The sequence below is a fragment of the Aegilops tauschii genome, chromosome 7 (genome assembly GCF_002575655.3).
Source record: "Aegilops tauschii subsp. strangulata cultivar AL8/78 chromosome 7, Aet v6.0, whole genome shotgun sequence".
Taxonomy (NCBI): Eukaryota; Viridiplantae; Streptophyta; class Magnoliopsida; order Poales; family Poaceae; genus Aegilops; species Aegilops tauschii.
In genome coordinates, this window is record NC_053041.3 from 4,486,981 (window position 1) to 4,508,651 (window position 21,671).

A 21,671-nucleotide genomic window follows, 5' to 3' on the forward strand; every position below is an offset into this window, starting at 1 on the left:
TCTATTCGGAATCAAATTAATATAGGGTGTCTAGCAATGGACTGGATCGCAGCTGCTTTCCTAAAACGAAATGGATCCGCCGATCTTCTTGGGTCAATGCCCCCCCCACCCTTGATCCAGTTCCTTTCTAGAAAAATACTGTGGAATGGAAAATAAAAATGGCCTTCCTTTTTCCTTGCTATCCCTGGTCTGGTTGGCCCACGCAGAGGCCAGTCGCCGCATCCTACGCACGCGCCTTGCCATTTTTACTCTCCCCGCCAACTATAAATCGCGCTCGCCGGGGGGAGCCATGCCTATCCATTCCTTCCACCCGTCCGTCGATCCGCCGGAATCGATTCATATATTTTTTCTTGGAAACCGTCGTCGATGGAGTCCCGGGCCATTAGTCCCGGCGAGACGGCGCTGCCGTACGCGTACGCGCCGCTGGCGCCCTCCGACGTCGCGGAGGAGCGCCGGGGCGGCGGCGGCGGCGGGGTGAGGTGGCGCGCGTGCGTGGCCGTGCTGGCCGCGTCCGCCGTGGTGGTGCTGGTCGTGGCCAGCGCGCTGGCCGGGTCCGGCAGGGTGGACCGGGTCGTGGGCGGCGACGTTGTCGCGGACATGCCGCCGCTGGCGGAGACGGCGCGGAGCCGCGGCCGGGACGCCGGCGTGTCGGAGAAGACCTCCGGGGCGGCCGACGAGATGGTGGGGCTCCTTGGCGCCGGCGGCGACGCCGACGGGTTCCCCTGGAGCAACGCCATGCTGCAGTGGCAGCGCACCGGCTTCCATTTCCAGCCCGAGAAGAACTGGATGAACGGTACGTCCACGATCCATCCATTCCTCCCACCATTAATCCATTCCTTTTCGGGTCGATTCAGATTCACATAAACTCCATTAATTTTCACGCGTTGTTAATCTGGTCGATGATCGATGGAGAAGAACTGACTGGCTTTGCTCTTTGTTTGCTGGCGGCGGCCTCCTCCTCTCCGGCGATGGACATGGATGCATGCATGCATGCAGATCCCAACGGTTAGTAGTACTCCTGATCAACCGATCTCATGGATAGAATATTCCTACTTGAGCATCTTTTTTACCACTCGCTCGATCGCCGGCTGTCGCGGAACCATATATTTACACAGTCAACGTGCAAAATGAGATGAGATTATTATTACCGATCTAGATATAGATAACTCAAGCATCTTTGGTTGGGTATTGACTGAATCCGGATCGAGCTAGCATTACCAACGGCAAGTTAGTTGGTTGGTTGGTTGTCAGAAAAGAAACCGAACGGAGAAATAAAACCGGTAGATGGATCATGGATGGGTGGATATAACGCGTGCGTCCGTGTTGCATGCACGTCTAGCTACCTACTGTAGCCAGCAGATCCAAAACAAAAGGTAGAAATAAAACCGGCCAGCACAGTGGATTGTTCAGTTCAGATGGATAGAGAGATGATCATGTGTGTCTCGTGTACATACATCATCTCTTGAAACACTTTTTTGTTGTTGTAGCAAATTACATATATATGTTCAAAAACGATAGGTCCTGCATGCACATCATATTATGTGCCCACCAACGTGGTTGCAGTGATGTGCCAACGAGGCACCCATGATCATCTTCCTTAATCCACAACCCACGCTCCTACATGTCCACCTAATTACCGAATCGATCTTTAATTTCATGATGATCTAATTTAAATCTCTTCGTGTTGCATCTATCGCAGGTCCCGTGTACTACCGCGGATGGTACCACCTCTTCTACCAGTACAACCCGGAGGGGGCGGTGTGGGGGAACATCGCGTGGGGCCACGCCGTGTCCCGCGACCTCATCCACTGGCGCCACCTCCCCCTCGCCATGGTGCCCGACCAGTGGTACGACATCAACGGCGTCTGGACCGGCTCCGCCACCGTGCTCCCCGACGGCTCCCTCGTCATGCTCTACACCGGCTCCACCAACGCCTCCGTGCAGGTCCAGTGCCTCGCCGTCCCCGCCGACCCCAACGACTCCCTCCTCCGCAACTGGACCAAGTACGAGGCCAACCCCATCCTCGTCCCGCCGCCCGGCATCGGCGACAAGGACTTCCGCGACCCCACCACCGCATGGTTCGACGAGTCCGACAAGACCTGGCGCACCGTCATCGGCTCCAAGGACAACCATGGCCACACCGGCATCGTCATGACCTACAAGACCAAGGACTTTATCAACTACGAGCTCATACCCGGCCTGCTCCACAGCGTCCCCGGCACCGGCATGTGGGAGTGCATCGACTTCTACCCCGTCGGCGGCGCCGATGGATCGGAGGAGCTGTACGTGATGAAGGAGAGCAGCGACGACGACCGCCACGACTGGTACGCGCTCGGGAGGTACGACGCCGCGGCCAACAAGTACACGCCGATAGACCCGGAGATGGATGTCGGGATCGGGCTGAGGTACGACTGGGGCAAGTTCTACGCGTCCAAGACCTTCTACGACCCCTCCAAGAACCGCCGCGTGCTCTGGGGGTGGATCGGCGAGACCGACTCCGAGCGCGCCGACGTCGCCAAGGGATGGGCGTCCCTCCAGGTAACCAAACCCTCTTCCCATCAAATTCTTTTTACCATGCAGTATAGTCGTCGGTGTCAAATCGCTGTCATGCATATGGATTGGGTTAAACATGTCGCTGTGGCTAGCGTGCTTGATTAGCTAGCTGTCGCCGTCTCGTCGTTGCACGTTTCTTTCTTGCTTAACCACCTACCAATAGCAGCTGGTTGTAGCTAGGTCGCTGCTGCCTGCTGGAGATTGAAATCTTCGGCTTTAAGATGACAGCGACGACGACATGGTCGGTCGCCCGGTCGTGATCACGTACTACAACAATTTACTGGAAAAATGATTTGAAAACGTGCATGCATGTTCCCTCCAAACTCTTGTTAATTCCAGTTGACCAAACTGCAAACAAACGCGTAGTACATTTTCTTCTCCAATCTGTACAAGTTTGCCCTTTCTGTCAATCTTTTAATCCTCGTGGTGCGCGAGACATGTTAATTAATCACTAACCTACTTATCAATGGACCCATATATCTATTAGGCCGGCTGCCTTTGCTCTGATCGATAGGTTGGTTAATGAGTGCAGATCAAGCCTCCGTGTTTCTCTCCAAACACGGCAACTTGTGCAGCCCCACGGCTACAACACATGTGCATGCCACGTCGATCCCACGTGTAACCATGTGCCTTAGATAAATATATGGATTGGGTGTTGACCGTTGCTATGATTGAGGGACGACGCAACCGTATCTTAATTTGTCTGGTCCCGGCTAACCACCAAATCCAGACTTTCTGTCTCGAGTTGTGGATCTCTATGTTACCCTAACTTAATTATTACTACTTGCTCGTGCAACCCCATTTTCTATTCTTATGTGTGAAGCATCTCACATCATTCCTGTCCCCCCCCCCCCCCCCCCCCCCCAAGTTTTTTTTGTTTCCAACGTGCATTGTTCATGATTGATTCGATGATGGTACAAGTGACAAAATGATTTATTTGAAACTAATCTATGTATGTGCATTTGTCACACAGTCGATCCCGAGGACGGTGGAGCTGGATGAGAAGACCCGGACCAACCTCATCCAGTGGCCCGTGGTCGAGATCGAGACGCTCCGCATCAACTCCACCGACCTCGGCGGCACCACCATCGACACCGGCAGTGTGCTCCCTCTCCCGCTCCGTCGTGCCACCCAACTCGACATCGAGGCCACCTTCCACCTCGACACCTCCGCTGTTGCCACTGTGAACGAAGCCGACGTTGGCTACAACTGCAGCACCAGCGGTGGTGCCGCCAACCGTGGCGCTCTCGGCCCCTTCGGACTCCTCGTCCTCGCTGACGGCGCCCTCAAGGAGCAGACGGCGGTGTACTTCTACGTGTCGAGGGGCCTCGATGGCGGCCTCCAGACCCATTTCTGCCAGGACGAGTCACGGTCGTCGCTGGCCCAGGACGTCGTGAAGCGGGTGGTCGGCTTCACCGTGCCAGTGCTCGACGGTGAGGATCTATCCCTCAGGGTGCTGGTGGACCACTCGATCGTGGAGACCTTCGCCATGGGTGGAAGGTCCACCGCGACGTCGAGGGTGTACCCGACAGAGGCCATCTACGCCGCCGCTGGCGTTTACCTTTTCAACAACGCCACCGGTGCCGCCGTCACCGTCGAGAAGCTCGTGGTGCACGAGATGGACGACTCCTACAACCAGATCTTCACGGCCGACGACGCCTCGGCCGCCTTGTAGCTGAATCTAATCAAGCTCTTGGCCCGGTAATGCATATTCACCTATACTACATATTATGATTCGATCGGCGGTCACATTGATCGGTCGGCGGCTTCCTCCCTCATGGATGGATGGAGATGGAGTACTAGCTACTCTAGTCATCTTTCTGTTCGTTTGTCTGTTGTTTTTTCTTTCTTTTGGATTTTGGGTTTTTGGTGAGATGAATTAGTTAGATGATTTGTTGGCAGGATGATTACTGCCTTCCAAGTGTAACTATTGGCAGGATGGATATGTATCCTGCAGCAGGACTATGATGATGGTGATCGTATTGATCAATCAATTGTAAATGAAATTATTGGGGAAAGAAAGAGGCGCGCGTGTGCGCTGCCACCAATTTTTCGAAATGAAATTTTCTGACTTCCTTCTTGTACATACGGTGCCAACACCACATGGATTTAATCACAATTTAATATCTGCTGTCCACTCGATCTAGAGCCCGTATGGTAAGATTTCTGAATTGGTGTAACTAGCTAGGACAGTTTCTTTCTTTCTGATGTTTTATTGGTATACTGTATTCTCTTGGGGCCCCTTCTTCTTATCTAAATGAAAAAGGAAACAGTTAATCAAGGAAGGAGATTTAAAAAAATTACCCTATGTATGTGGCTTTTGGTTCAACTGCAGTTGATTTATTTATTTATTGAGATGGCATTTCTATGGAAGGTTCGATGTCTGATCCTCAAATTTTTTAGCCTTTGTCTGACCTCAAGTTTTTTTTTAGTATAACCGTCTGATCCTCAAGTTTTTTTTTTAGCAACTCTGATTCTCAAGTGTAGCGTACTGAAAATTTTCTAGTGTTATTGGGCGAGGCCAGAGAGCCGATTTCATTCGATCACATAATTCAGCGTGCCACGCTATAAAGGAATTAGCCTGCTGGGCCTTGGTATTACGTTCTTATGCTTCACTGCGGTGCTGTTTTGGCCCGTTCATAGAGGCTGGCTGAAGCAATAATTGCGAATGGGCCTCTGCAGCCAGTGCCAGTTTACAACTTTACGTGAGCAATCGGTTAGTCTCTGTGAGTGAATATGCTACTTGACGCTCATGACGCCAAATATAGTCCCTTATCCGTAGAACCCGCTCAACTCCAAAAAAAAAAAAACGTAGAACCCGCACTCGATACATTCCATGGCAGCTCAGCAGATTAAGGGCATGCTTCGTCGGTGACTAATTTTACCCTAATTTGCTACACATTCTTGCCACACTTGCCTAACCTTAGGTGAATAATTTCTTAACTGCATTTTGGTTTGCCTTGGGAAATCTTGCTATGCATCTTCTATGTATGACAAGTGGGGCTCATTTTTATAAAATAATATTTCTTTAGGTGTGGCTAAAATCAAACAGAAACAGCCCCTAATTTGATCAAACTTGCCTAACTTGAGGAGTGATAAAGTGTGTCTAGGAACCAAACAACCTCTAGATTTATCACACGGCTTGTGGCGCTGTCAAAGATAATAAAACAACTAATGGTCATGTTGTGGCTCAATAGTCCTCTTTGTTTTCCCCCTGCTCTAGCAGCTAGGAGGAGCACTAAACCATATGTCCATTCGTTCATACTCTTTACATTTTGGCCCTTGGTTTCTCGCGGGGCCTAGGATTCCTATGAAGTCGATTTGACAACGAATGCCAGAATTTGATGTCGTTTTCAAAAGAAAAGAAGCCAATTTTTGCGCTCGCGAAGACCGGGCCTTACTTGGCCCTGGGAAACATTTCCAGTGTGATATCAAAGTCTAGGCATCGCACGAGTGCGCATGTGATGGTTTACTATGTTGTACTATGCTAAAAGTATAGTCCCTCCGTTCCTATATATGAGGTGTATTTGTTTTTTGATAAAATTTCATATTGTAAGGTGCATTTGTTCTAATTCTTCATAATTCCGTTCTTGCCCCTCTAGAAAAAGGAAAGTATCGCTCACCTGATTGCATGTACTCCCTCCATTTCAAATTACTCGTCGTGGTTTTAGTTTAAATTTGAACTAAAACCACGACGAGTAATTTGGAACGGAGGGAGTATCTCTTTATAGAGAAAAAAGGAAACTATATCTCTCCTGATTGCATGCGTCTCTTTCTTTCCTAGCCTAAACTAGTAGAACGCCCGTGCGTTGCCACGGGCTTTTAATTTATTTTTTAATTACACTTATTAATGCAATTCATATCAAATTTTGCATGTATAATTCTTTTTCTAATTGTGCATATAATGTATATGATATTTCAGATGTACAGAAAAGATAGCCTGCAACAATTGGAAAAAAATTGAAATCCAATTCATCTGTAATGTAACTCGATGATGTGTATGTACGAACTAAGACTATGTGATGCGCATAACATATTCCCACACAAAGTCTAGAATATTGTCTTTAGCTTCACTTGCACGGTACTTCAGCAAGTATAATAACAAAATATTTCTCAAATCATAACCATTGCGCTCAAGCAATATATATAATTAGCATGAAGATTTAATGGGGTTAACATGTACAAATAGATTTTCCGTCTGTGGTTTACCTTTTTATCAATAATTCACTCAACATCTTCTTTCTCCATCAACTATCTCCACAACCCCCAGTCCATGTTTGCCGCGTCAATTGATGACATATATGGCTCCCAATCCATCCTTCCTTCTCCATCAACACAGACCTTGAATTTCAAACACGTAATGATGCACTCGTGCTATATTTCACACTAAAGCTCTATCTCTCTCATTATAATATGCCAGTGCTCCTCTCTCCTTACATCCACTCTTTCACACTATATATCCATCTCTCGCTCTCCCACTCTACCACCTTACATCTCTCTCCCTCCCCTTCTCTCTCCCAACATCTCTCTCTCCCCCTCCCTCCCTCGCACACAAACACACACAGACACACCCACTCCCCCCTCCGTCTTTCCCTCTCCCACAACTCAAAACTTAATTTTGTCTCAGCTTAATGTTGCTCACTGTTAACATTCGACGGCTATAGTATATCCTAGAGGCTTAAACATTAAATGGAAATGTTAACTGGCTAATCTTGGCTCATTTACTCCACCACTATGAAGCACACAAATTAATGGTCATACTCCGCACAACAAACAAAAATGACTTCACATGTTATACTTTTTAATCCACTGCTATACTTGACATGGGCACCATGGCAGTAGTTCTGATACTTATTCTTGCCTATATTATGATTTAAGGAAAAGTTAACTGGTTAGCAGTCGCTCAAAAATGGGTGGCAATCGAACCCCTTTTTATGGCAGATTTAGTTTTGAGACGAGATCAAACAACGACAGTTTTAAAAACAGAAATTATCTTCTGTCACAATCGAACCCCTTTTTATGGCAGATTTAGTTTTGAGACGAGATCAAACGATGACAGTTTTAAAAACGGAAATTACCTTCTCTGACAGAAACTGCCCTGTCGCTCTGAAGAAACTGTCATCCCCTCTAACTAAAAATGTCACTGAAATCATTCGCAAATTCCAAACCCTCCCAGTGACCGTTTGCCAGCTAACGGGGTCCATAATTTATTCAGGAAACAAGTCAAATAGACCCAAAGATGAATACAGAAGGATGAATAAAGATGAATAGGCATCAAGTACACTCTACTTATACAATTATACAACTGGATGTTATGTGTCTGGTGCAATGCTATCACGAATCAAGTAGTGGTTAGGCAAAACCACGAATCATGTAAGTGGATTTTGAGCTAACTTATCCTAAGCGTCGCTTTCTCCTTGTTCTTTTTTTCTCCCTCTTGTGCTCTTCCTTCCTACTCAATAGTTAAATTTTAGTACAACAGTAGCAAGGCAAATTTTAGTAACAGGGTAATTTTAGCACAAGAAGTCTTAAGTATCTTAAAAAAAGTCAGTAGAAATCAAATATCAGTGCAAGGGGATATTTTAATAGGTCCATAAACAATTCAGTACAAGCCAAAAATTTCAGGATCCTTAGAAATTAATAACAACCCTTTATTTTTCACCATTTATAAAATTGTTTAGAAATTAATAACAAACTATGGCTTCCAAGAACAAAGTATGCCTAGCTATGAACAAAATACATTTACTATTCTTTTTCAGCTTCCAAGAGGGAAAATGATAAATGTAATTCTGAGAATGTAAAGAATCCAGCTTGGCTATACAGCAGCAAAGGCTTTTATCAAATGCCTCCAACACGAGGAACCCATGCTATGTATTCAAAACCCCGATCATTTAATTATGTATTGTATCAAAGTGAATAGATAAAGACAATAGAGGGAAAACAACTCTATAATCTCTTGTCGCAAAAAAAAAATAATCTTACCACAAACCTCATGGAAAGCACCAATGAACAAGTTCTCCAGATGGCACTGTCCTTAAATGTCGCATACACAAATGAAACATGATTTTTTTTTACTAAGACACAGTTTTCCTGTTCATTCATTTAAAAAAAATACTTACCCTCTGGTACAGATCGGAATTGGGAGTTGCGAAGAACTAATAACACATCCAGATAAAGGACCTAGTGGTGGATGAATACCAGTAGCAAGATTGATAAGTTGAAGAATTATTCTGTAGAGTGTAGCGATCTGGAGCTGGTTAGAGCACTCGCCACAGCGGCGTCCGGGATGGCGAGGTGGTGGACAAAGGGAGGAGCGCAACACCGGGTCTCAGCTGCCTCCGTGGAGCCCGAGGAACTCCGCCCGCCACCATGCGGACCCCTCTCAACACACAAAGCATGTAATGGACACATTGAACTCCAAAGGTACCTTCATATATACATTGTGAAATGAAATAGCATAGCCGCTAGCCTGTTACTGGTTACAATATGGGGAATAAGTAGTTGTGTTGATAGCAGATGTCCAAAATAATGGCGGGATTGCCTTGCTCATGCACTTTTAGAGGAGTAGGATGGAGCGGTCGGCCACGGTAGGCCGGACGCAGTCCATGCAGATGAATTTCATCGGCTGTGATGTTGTGCACGCCCTTGTTCTCCCCTCCTACCGAGGTCCCACATGAGGCCCTGTCCTCGATGATGGGTGGTCGATGATGACGCACATGACCCATATGTTCTCCTTGTCATACACAACGTCCACACTGCCATCTAGTCCTAGACCAAGCACGAATTGAATCAGCGAGAAACCCTTCAACCATCTCTTGTATCTCCATTACTAATCTTCCTATATATCATTGTAAAACATCAACTTGCACTCGCTGTAGAAATTAGTACAGTACAGGGTTGCATGCCGTTGCAACAGTTTTGTACAATAAAAATTTCAAAGTAACCAGGTTTGATCTATTATTTCAAATAAAAGTGTGGTGAATTACTAATTGAGCGGTTTAATTGTCTGTAGCTTTGTGAATTGTTTTGATCTTTGCTTCTGTAGCTAGAAAACATGGCATATACAAGCCAATAATGTTACTCTTTATTCTAAAGTCGGAGGAGGAGTAGACCAGATCATGGAGGGAGGCCAAGTGCCTATGGACCACAACATGATATGAATACTTAAAACATGGAGAAACATGCATTGCCAATTATATCGGTGCATTTGAAGATGACGGTAACTGGTTGTGTGCTTGTGCTTCCCTAAGCTTATGAACGGTGCACCTTCACCCCCTTCGTACAAAATATGTTTCTTAATTAAAAATATATTCCTAACTCTACTTGAAAAGGAATATACTGATCTTGTATGTTATCCAAATATTTCTAAATATACAATATTTTTATTGTAGGACATCTTAATTAAAAAAGATGTTTCATACACTCGCTATGCATGATAGAAGTATGTACCTGTTTTGAGAAATTTAATATACTATGCAAGAGAAAATGTATATGAAGAACTAAAATTAGGGCATACTACTCAAGAGGATTTATATCAAGATATGTAGTATTGTTTACTTTTGTCCTGGAAGGAGTTCGATTAAGTTTTTGGTGTAAAGCAAAATTCATGGAAACTTTAGAAGAAAGCATACATAACATGGAATTATAGGACAAGGGCTCTGAGCTAGACACATGTTGATTGTACTATGTAGTTCTAGCTCCATCAATACAGACACGATTTCCTATCATTATAAGTAAATTTTCTATTAGTAATGTAATTTGTTAAGTAAAGTAAAGTATTACCTGTATCCCAAAACATATGACACGTCACTGTTACCTCCAAATATGATGCAGTTATTCAATATCCATTGATTGATTAAAGATATAATCAGTTAGAGGCATCAAATCAAGTCTTCCTTTTTTTGTGGGGAAAATCAAATCTTCCTTAAATAATTTAAACTGCACACCACAGGTACTGCCAGCCTCTAACCGCCACCACTTTGGCAAGAAACAAGGTCTGTTCGCTTTAGATTGCTTGCAAAATTGGATTAAAGCAATCACCTGCAAAAATACAGCACGCTAGCTTCAAATCGCTTGCCAAAACACGACAGTGTACTTGAGGACAGTACATATCATTGCAGACTAACAATAGGAGGGAAAATAAGCTACTTTAAGCTGAATTGAAGTACTCACATTAGAGCTAGTGCAGTATGCCACAAAGAAAATATTGTTTGTTGAGCCAAACCACATTAAAAAAAAGAGGAAGCATTAGAAGATCAGAGTTAATAGTTCGTCCTTCTACAGCTTGCATAACTGAATTGAAGTAATTAGCTTTTGTTTATATTGGCTCACTTAATTTATCTCAAACCATCAGAACCAACACACAATCATAAATTGAACATATAAAAATTTATTAGCATGGTGTACGCTTAGCTGTCCATTGTGTACGCTTCATTGCCATGGCATGCCCTGTGCATATCCAATCCTCCCTATTATTTCCTCCTTTGAGGACAACTATAAGTAACAGAACCATGGCATTAATGATACAGACATTTAGGAATATAAATCTAAGTCCATATTAAAGAACTAAGAGATGAATTTTTGCAGTCCAAGATACTAACCAGTCCTGGTGAACAATTTGCGAATACGTACAAATACCAGAACCACAATCTCCATAAATTATCCAAAGAATTAGACCAGAATGGATGAACGCTTGGGTTTATAGCACCTGAAAATAGTAAAATCGACGAAAGCTTCATCAGTTAAAAGAATCAGGCCAAGGAAGCAAAGCCATGAAAAGGAGCATGGTCGGGTTGCCCGGAGAGTGGTGGTGAAGAAGGTATCCCCCATGGGCCATGCGTCGTCCTAGTATCTTATATTCCGATCAGCTCCTGTCGTCAACCTGTCCACAAAAGACTGTAGCAAACTTCCTCATGCTTGGAGAGATGCATTAGTATCTTATATTCCGATCAGCTCCTGTCGTCAACCTGTCCGCAAAGACTGTAGCAAACTTCCTCATGCTTGGACGGATGCATTAGTATCCAGGCTCATGTTCTTCTCTGAAGGCAGCTATAGGGAGGATACTCAAATAATTGGAAATTCTGAAAATAAAACTAATGGAATGAATCCAAGATCCACCTTCAAAAGAAGCAACACAACTACTGGAAATTCGTGCTAAAGGGAAAATTCTGCTGTTGTACGAACAATTGAATTGAATGACCAACGAACATACCCATACACAAATAGAAGTGATTGATTCAGAAATTCCTTGCACATTCATCGGATTGATGCCGCTCCCAACTCGACTTGGATCCACGTAGGTATACGTTCTCATCAGGACTTGGGAAGTTGGGATCAGATCAAACAGATCAGTTTCGTCTACTGCATCAAGCGCAATAATTTCTAGATTCTCTTCCTGTAGAACTTCATCTCAGATAAGATCAGTTGATTGACCATGGACGTGGCGACTGGCGACCATGGCCGTCGTCGTCGATGAGACATACCTGAGTTCGATGGCGGCGGACCTGGAGCTGAGGTCCACGAGGCGCTGGCGGCGTCGAACATGGCGACCCCATCTCCCGAGCAGGCGGCCATGGCCGAGGCCGAGGGTCCCGTCTTGTCGGCCATGGGTGCCATGGAGGTCATGGCACACGAACTCCACGTCCGACCAGTGGCGATGGGGGATGGCGGCGGCGGCGCCGACGTGACCTCGATCGAGGGGAGCGTTTTCATAACAAATTAAGTAGGTACATAATGCTTTCATAATGAGATTTTTTTCTATGGTGTATGATGCGTCTTTAAAATCTTTTATTTGTTTCCTTTAAATCTATTATTTGTTTCCTAAAGAAATTTGCAATAATGGAAGGTATCGGTTGATTTGGGTAAGTTAGTAAAGTTAGATCCGTGATTGCATGTACGTTTGGAAAGTGCTGATTTGCAAGGAAAGAGCTGAGGGGTAAATAAACCGGTGAATAAGAAACCAGCGTCGATGGGGAGGTGGGAGGAGTGACGAAAATAAAACGGAGGTGGGAGGATGACGAAAAAAAACAGCGAAAATAAACCGCGCGGACTATTCACCAAGTCATCCATTAGGAGTAGAGATGGTTTACTCGCCTATAATCAATGAATTAGACAAGGGTAATTTCGTCCTAAATTGTCTATAATTGTGTGCCTTGGTCACCATGCCGAAAATTATACACCTTAGATCAAGGAATGAAGGGGGTATTATAATATATCTGCAAACTTCAAAAACAATTTTTTGAAGTTAAGTACTCTATGAGGCAAATCACACACATGATTTTCAAGTATCCATTAAAACATATGTAGATCAAATTTGAATTGATTCTTGTCCAAAAGGAGAGCTTTTACATGATTGCAGGGACTACTAAGAAATGTAAAAACAGGCATGTGCGCTGCCACCAAATTTCCAAAATCAAAATTTCCAACTTTTTTTGAATCGTGCGGTGCATCACATGTCTTAAATCTAGAGTACTATGTCGATAAGGTTTGGGAATTGTTATTTAGCGTGGAGGACAGAGGAATGCATGCATGCATTCATGCGAGCTCCATGTGAGCCTATTTTGTCCCTGTGCTAAGGGAAGTTTAGCTATAAAAGCTAAACACCTATGCATTGTTAAGATTAGTTGCTAATTTTTTTAATGCACTTATCACATCACTTGATGCACTTATCATGTCTTAAGAAGCCTGATGCTGCAGAGAAACCAACACAGCTCAGGCGGTTCGATGTCTGATTCTCGAGATTACTGGGAAAAAGTCTTTTTATTTAGTTTTTAGGAGGTCTTTTATTTAGTTGGAAAAAAAATCAGTATGCTACCCACCAGTATCAGTGCCACACAGACTCATCGCGAAAGCTATATCTCGCTTGTAGCGAGACATATGCTTCTCGCCTCAAGTACTGGACTGGCCAACAACTGTAGCAGCATTTGCTACTGCGTTCACTCATTCGCATTGGTTTTCTTGGGTTTTTGGGGTGGTTCTCTTTTTTTTCTTTAGTTTTATTCGATTTTCATTGTTTCTTTTCCGATTTTCTTGGTTTTCACACCGTTTTGCATATGTTTTCTTTTTTCCTTTTCTATTTTTTGCTCTAGTTTTCTTTCTTTCTATCTATCTTGGTTTTCTTCACTATGTTTCACTGTTTTGCATCGGTTTTCCTGGTTTCATTTTCTTTTTTCTTTTTTCTTTTTGCTTTTTGATTTTCGGTTTTCTTCGGCTTTCTTTGTTTCTTTCCAATTACAAATTTTCTACATATTTTGAGAGTATGTACGTGTAGTATATACTACATATTACACGTATATACCATGTTTTGAGAGTATGTACGTGTAGTATATAGTATATAACAATGATTAGGTAGTATATATACTAATTTTTAGGTAGTATATACCATGTTTTGAGTATGCCCTTTTTTACGTACAAATATGTACGTATTTCACAAATATAACAAAAACTATGGGTTCATATGTAATTTTTTCATATATATATATATACACTCTTTTCATACACATTTTCTATTTCCATATATTGCAGGAACCTTATTTATACATGTTTATCATTTTTCAGTTATATGATTAACATTTTTCTAAATATAAAATTTGAGGTCTACTTTTTTCATACAGATTATAAATTTTTCATATACAGTATGAACAAGTTTTAAATGTGAATACATGATTAATATTTTTTTTCCAGATATATGTTTTGATGTGTGCTTGTTTTCATACAGATTGTACTTCTTCCATATACTCCCTCCGTTCCAAAATATAGTGCTTCCTCTATTTCCATGCTTCAACTTTGACTATAAATTTAACCAACGAGACCGACTGCGGCGGGACCAATGTAATTGAAAATTTCTTTTGAATATGAAGTCACTGGTATAACTTTTGCTCCCGCCGTCTCGTTGGTTAAATTATGGTCAAAGTTGGACCTCGGGAAGCGCGAGCGCACTATATTTTGGAATGGATGGAGTACGTAAGAAACATTATTCATATATACCTTTAACCTTTTCAATACATGGCTAACAATTTTTCAGATACATGCTTTGATGTCTATTTTTTCCATACAGATTGTATATTTTTCATATAAAAAGAAAAAAATAGTACACATTTAACATTTTTCAAGTACATGATTAACATTTTGTAAATACATGACTAACATTTTCTAAATACATCATTTAGAATTTCCCAAAGAGATCGTTAATATTTTTTCAGATATATTTTTTGAAGCCTAATTTTTTATACACATTGTACATTTTTTATACATATGAAACATTTACTTGATATATGTTTGACATATTTCAAATACATTATTCATATTTTATTAGAACACATGTTTTTTAAAAATTCAAAAACGAGTTGAAACATTTTATAAACGGTTTCAAGATTTTTTTAAGTTGTGAATTATATGTATTTTGGAATTTTTAAAAATATTACAAAGCGAAAAAAAAAGGAAAAACGAGATGAAGCGAATTAACTGAAAATGAATCTAACCAATAGTATTACTTGGACATCCGTGACCATGTCGCTTCGCTTTTCTGTCCTTGGAAGAAATAACAGGCGACTAGTCGCCACCGCCAGGAGTCTCCCGCGCCACTGCCCTCTGGCGGCTCCCTTCCGCCGGCGATCTCGATTGTCGATAATGTGGGGGGTCGCCAGATCCATACCTGTGGATCATTTTTAGACACTCGTAGTTTAGGTTTTCAGGTTGTTCATCGCCGCGGCTTCGACAGTGGCAATGGCGATGCTGAATAAAGGTTCTTCAGACCCTACTCCGACGAGGCGATCGTTCCTATGGCTAGGTTTGGATTTGAAAACCAATATGTTCAAGTAAGGATAGTGTGGTGGCGGCGACATCCTCATGGTGGACATGTGTCCTCGGGGTACGTCGTTGCGAAGACGCTTGCTCGAGTGCCGGCAAGGAGCTTGGAAGGTAGTCCAGGAGCGGATGCAGATTGTGGTCTGCATCGGCGGCATCTGGAAGATGGTGTATCATGTGCTGGGTTCATGGTACATAAATGGCAGGTATGGTTTCTCCTCCAACGTCTTGGTCGTGTGAGGGTGCCAGATCTACAGTTCGATGGTGTGTCCGGAGTGCTGCCCCACTCTGATTCCTTCAACACTAATAGTTTCATCTTTGGCGAGCTACCTTAGAGGTCCGCAAAGCTGCATATCACGATGGAGCCGCGTCAAGCTTGGGCGTGGAGGTGATCCGTCATTTTTTTCCTTTGATGGCTATTGTGTTGGTGCCAGAGGCAGGTAACGGACGTTGGTGTCAAGCTCAGAGCATTCTTCAGTCTTGTTTGTAACTTTACTTTTTGGTTGGTGTTTCTTTCTACATAGACTAGCATTCTAGTATCTTTTCAGTTTTGCTAGGTTGATGTGTGCGTGACTTCTACTATGATCCTTAAGAGATCTCCAATGGCGACCCGCAAATTTCCTCCCGCCTCTGTCTGCGGAAACAAATGCGAGAGGCAACAATCCAATGTTGCCCCATACAGTTTAAACACTTTTTCGACAAACCGGATGAGATTAATGCAAACATATTGAATTTCATATAAACCGGACAAAATTCAATACATTTTGGACATATTTTAATTAAAATAGCTACAACTATATGCACATCCGGCCGCGCGGAGCTTCATTCTCACGACACAGATACACTACACTAGTTTATGGCCGGCCTCAACGGATCCCTTTGTCTTCCTCAGGTTCGGCAGCCCGCTCGTCGGACTGTTGTGAGCCCCGGAGGTATATGCTTCAGCGCAAAGGGTGGCTCGCTTCCCTAAATACTATTTATAATATAAAATTTCATCATTTATTCAAAAAATGTTTGGTGTGTAAAAAAAGTTCATTATATATTAAAAATGTTTAATTGATATGAAGTAAATATTCATCATATATAAAAACAAGTTCAGTGTTTGTTCTGGAAAATGTTGACTGAATGCTAAAAAGGGTTATTGCCTATTTGAAAAAAATCACCGTATGCTAAAACAAGTTCAGTGTGTATTTGAAAAAAAATTACCATACAATGCAAACCTATATATCAGGAAAAAGTGCAAACATTGAAAACCAGATATAACAGTGAACCCAAGATCTGCAAAAATAAAAAAGGAAAAAACAAAGAAAAAAAGAAAGTAAAAAAACGAAACAGAAGCAGCTAGTTAAGTGGGCCAGCCCATCTAGAGGTTTCTTTAGTGAAGCCTCCACTGTATGATGGACACGGGCATGGCATTTCCTATTTGGCGCCACAGGCGCCAGTTAACGTGCATTTTGTTAACTGGCGCCTGTGGCGTCCGTAAATGGGCCGGCTCATTTAGGCGCCGGTTCTCTATTTTTTTTGAAAATTCTGTAAACTTTTTTGAGATTGATGAACTTTTTTCAATATTGATGAACTTTTTTGAAATTTAATGAACATTTGTTTTGAAAATGGATGAACTTTTTTTGATTTATGAACTTTTTTTCCAGTTCCATGAAATTTTTCTAAAAATACATGAACTTTTTTCACTTTCTATGAACTTTTTTCAAATTTAATGAACTTTTGCTAAGTTGGATGAACTTTTTTTCAATTTGAATGAACTTTTTCAAAATTTATGAACTTTTTTAAAGATATGAACGTATTTTTTCAAATGGATGAATTTTTTTAATTTAAATCTGTAAACCTTTGTTCATTTCATATTTTTATTTTCATAAAAAATAAAAAAACTTGGGGCAGCATACTAGTGGGCCGGCCCATGCTAGCAGCGTTGCAGGCGCCGGATCGTTAACGGGCGCCTGCAGCGCTGTATAGGAGCTCCCCACGGGCATCATATAGTATTGGCCGTTGAACTGGCAGCGGGGTTCATCGAGCGCCGCTTTGCATCCCTACTAGCTTATTTTCTTGTAGAATTATTGGATTGTTGAATAACAAGGAGAGAGAGGAATGTATGAATAATGATTGGATTAATTATGCACGTGTTAATTAATCCTCACATTATATTTATTGTTACCTTAGATTTGTGGTTACTTCTGAATAAGACATAATAACTTACATTTCTTTGCTCATATTTCTGAATTCACTATCATTCTATTGTAAAAATGGGTAGGCACGAGAACCCACGCCATCATTGTCTAATTAATAATCTAAACCAAAACAATTGATCCAGTCATTGAATAAATATACCTAACGTTGCTCAACCACCCCATTACTCTTATCAGAGGAGGATCTAACTAACTTAAAGTCTCCTCCAATCAAAGTAGGGCTAAACCAGCAGTTCATCACATTATGTAGTTCCTTGATAAAATCTAGTTTATGTTCCTCATATGTAGGAGACATAAATAGAAATGAACCACCACATGTGCTTGTCAGCTTTGCCATCCATCTCTTAGATTTACTGAATTATTGATCTTAACAAGCAGACTGCATATCGAGAACATAAAATAGAAATCAAACTTTATTCAAGTGCGCAATTAAGCGTACTTATGAAATAGAAAAAATTTGAGGAAAGCTAGCAGCATCTCTTTGGGATGGTGAGGTGGCCGGCCATGTGCCACCCCTCTCCTCCGTCAGGGTACATGTAGGGGCACGCCGGCTTGAATGTGGCGCTGCCCTTGGCGGCGAGCATGTTCCACTGCTCGTTGGGGTCGTCGGTGGCGAACTTGGTCCATGTCGGAGTGGAGTACTCGTAGCGGCTATGCGTGATGCGGTGGAACTCCTGGATGTCCTTGTTCTTGGTGATATCATCGGTGTCGCGGAGGTCGACGGAGAGGATATCTCCGTAGGGCCTAACGGAGTGAAGGAAGACAGGCATGGAGATAGGCTCATTGGAGACAGCGGCAAGGTCGGAGGCGAAAACGATGCTCCTCATGTCCGGGCTGAAAATGGGGTGGTTCACGTGTCCCGCGAGGGTCGCCGAGCTCTGTACCACCCGCACCACCACCGTGGGGTCGCTAACCTTCACCAGGTACACGGCGAAGTAGCCCGCATCGAGGAAGGCCATCTCCGGCGCGCTGGCTGGCATCTCGCGGGTAGAGGAGAAGACGACCCAGTCCCCCTTGGGCGACCAGCTGCAGTGGGTGTCGGTCCACGGCCCGTTGGTGAGCCGCGTCACCGTGCCCTGGCCGAACTCCCCCTCCTCCGCGTCCTCCATGATGTAGAGGTTCTTGTGGAACTTCTCCTTGCCGCCGTCCCTCGTGGACCGGAACACGAACTTGTCCCCCTGCGCGTTGCTCGACGGGAAGGCGTTGTTGAAGTTCCCGGCGGTGAGGCGCTGCACCTTCCGGCCGGCGGACGGCCCGGACACGTTGGAGATGGCGTAGATTTCCAGCGGCTTGGCGGCGGAGAAGGACGGCCCCACGCAGACGTACAACGTGTCCTTGTTAGGGTTCTGGTTCCACGCCGTTGAGAAGACGCTGTTGGAGCCCCGCTTCTGCAAGTTTTTGTTGAGTGAGAATTGGTATTGATTCTTTCTCTACTTGTTGAGGGACAATGGTGGATAGATAGATAGATACCTCGTAGACGACTCGCAGGCCTTGGGTGTCGGCAAGCCACACGGCCTTGAACTCGTTGTCGACGAAGGCGAGCTTGGCGCCATCCTTGGAAATGGTTGGGAACACACCCGACACCCTGAACAGCCCCACATCTGTGTGAGGGGAGTGCATCTTGTCGAAGCTCTTCGTAGGCGCGGAAAGATTATTCTACATCCATGTCATGCGATGTCCATTGGTAAGTAATCTTGACGAGTCATCATGTAATATTATTGTTATGCAACACTTCCCATAATATGATGAATCAAATAAGGCAAAAAGGAAGCGGAAATGTGTCTAATCCTATATACCTAAACAGTTTATGCTCGCTACTTCTATTTTTTCAGCACACACATACACCACCTCACATCCCACTAATTGGGAAATACTATTTATTTTCTTTTTTCACACATTTCAAGTCACCACGCATGTCACCTTATCAATCTCTACATATTTTTTCTGTGGGGTAATCATGCTACTTAGATAGCTCTCTCAACATGCATAAGAAATACTAATGACTATATAATGATGAAATACAATAAATCATATGTATTTTTATTTTCTATTTTCATATACCCAAATTTCAGACAAAAAAAAATCTCATCAGTATATATTGCAACCAATTTCCATAGCAACGCGCATGGTATCATTTATTTATCCGTCTCAGCTACATCTATAAGCGTTCGGGTTGACATCCAACCATCATGTTTCACTGAAGTTGCATCCTTGAGAGAGTGCAATTTTAGTTAGTTGAGATTTTTTTTTGAGTAGTTTGGATTGCTTACAACATGAGATTTATCAGGCATCTGAACTGAGATGAGAATTAGCAAGAGCGAAGACATACATACCCCAATGACGAGATCATCGGTTCTGACCCGATGGTAGCCGATGCGGCTTCCGCCGTCGGCCACGAAAGGGTTGTAGTGGTCGCCTTTCGGCCTGATTTTCTGGCTGATCTGCACGGGCCGGTCCGGCGACGCGACGTCGAAGATCTCGATGTGGCGGTACTGCGCCTCCTCTCGCGGCGTGGTCATGGCGGCCTGCCTAGACTTCTGGCGGATGGTGGCCACGGCCACCCTGGTCTCGCTGACGGCCGCCGGAGTCATGGCGTCGATGGCCTCGGGCGTCACCCGCACGGTCTCCTTGGTGGCGATGTCGTACCGGAACACGGCCCAGTTCGTCGGGGACTCCCCGGTCCCACGGTGGAAGAATATGACGTTCTCGCTGCCCCACGTCGGCCAGCCGCCGTCCCGGATGAGGATCCTGCGGCGCAGGCCGCCCTGCGCCGCCTTGTCCACGTTCATGATGGCGATGTCGGTGTTGAGGCGCTCGATCTCGCCGGTCCACTTGTTCCCGCGGAAGTTGGCCACGGCCACCATCTTGCCGGACGGCGACACGGCCGGGCTCACGTCGTACTGGCCTGGCGGGGTAAGGCGCTCGGTCTTGCCGTCGGCGAGGTTGGTCCTGTACACCACGGTCCAGGGCGTGCGGCGCTTCGTCACCGGCTCCTTGGTGGAGACGTACACGAGCGAGTGGCCAACGGTGCGAGCGCCCACCTTGAAGCCGCCGGCGATGCAGCCGCTGTCCTCCATCCGCGAGCCGCCGAAGGTGTCGGCGCCGTAGACGTCGCCCAGGCTCAGCACCTTCACCGCACCACCTTCGCCTTTGGGGCGCACAAGGGCCACGTGCAGCGTCTCGAGCCCCTTGTCCCTCTCGGAGACGAAGACGAGGCCGGTGACGCGGCCCTTCTCGGCGTCGTCCGGCGTGGCGCCGCACTCGGCGGCGAGCGCGGGGTTCTTCTTGCCAAGGAACGTGAGGAGCTCCTTGAGCGCGGCCGCCGGGATGGACCGGCCGTTCTGGTTGTAGGAGACGCCGTCGGTGAGGTGCTGCTCGTCCTCCCGCGAGGACGGCGGCGGGTCGGCCGGGCAGGAGTAGATGTCCAGTGGCACCGGCGGGCGGTAGGTCCCGAAGAAGGCGATGCTGCCACGGCCGCTGTCGTCGCTCCCCATGGCCGGCCGGCGCGGGGTCGATCGAGCAAGAATGAAACAACTTCTTTCAATCGGTTCCTCTTTCTCTGGTTTCTGTTGCTTTGCTCACACCAGAAGATGCTTGGTTTATAATGGCATCCAAGCAGGGCTTCAATAGCTTTAGTTACAAAAAAAAAAACATATCTCTGCTGGTAATTTCTATTCAATTATTTTATACTCAATGACTAATGTCCCGTTAATCTTTTTTTTCAGGTGAATGCCCCATTTTTTTTTTCGAGAAAACTTCAATCTATTCATCTTCAATCATAGTACAAAGAACATCAGAAATAATAAAAATTACATCCAGATGTGTAGACCACCTAACGACGACTACAATCACTAAAGCGAGCGCCGCCGTCATCGCCATCCCTCGCCGGAGCCGGGCAAAATTCTCTATAGTAGACAGTCCGGAAGTCGTCGTGCTAATACCTCATAGGACCAGCGCGCACCAGAACCGCAACCATCGCCGATGAAGAGACGTGTGATCAGAAGGATCCAACCAAAAGACACACGAATGTAGATAAACAAAGAGAGGATCTGAGTAGATCCGCCAAAGGCAACCACCAACCGAATCCTATGAGATCCTCTGAAGACACATCTC

General features: G+C 44.6%; 2 protein-coding genes across 2 annotated transcripts; one reads left to right on the forward strand and one right to left on the reverse strand.

The window, feature by feature from the left end:
* Nucleotides 1–292: 292 nt before the first annotated feature.
* On the forward strand, nt 293–4,611 carry LOC109767505 (sucrose:sucrose 1-fructosyltransferase). The gene is made up of 4 exons (XM_020326258.3): nt 293–793; nt 997–1,005; nt 1,700–2,538; nt 3,527–4,611. Exons 1-4 carry the CDS (start codon nt 367–369, stop codon nt 4,226–4,228), a joined length of 1,977 nt encoding a protein of 658 aa, XP_020181847.1. The 5' UTR covers nt 293–366; the 3' UTR covers nt 4,229–4,611.
* Nucleotides 4,612–17,953: 13,342 nt separating this feature from the next.
* Nucleotides 17,954–21,207, reverse strand: LOC109767506 (uncharacterized). Its single transcript, XM_020326259.4, has 3 exons — nt 19,892–21,207; nt 19,029–19,214; nt 17,954–18,946 (listed from the first exon to the last, which is right to left on the reverse strand). Exons 1-3 carry the CDS (start codon nt 21,050–21,052, stop codon nt 18,026–18,028), a joined length of 2,268 nt encoding a protein of 755 aa, XP_020181848.1. The 5' UTR covers nt 21,053–21,207; the 3' UTR covers nt 17,954–18,025.
* Between the last annotated feature and the right edge of the window lie 464 nt (nt 21,208–21,671).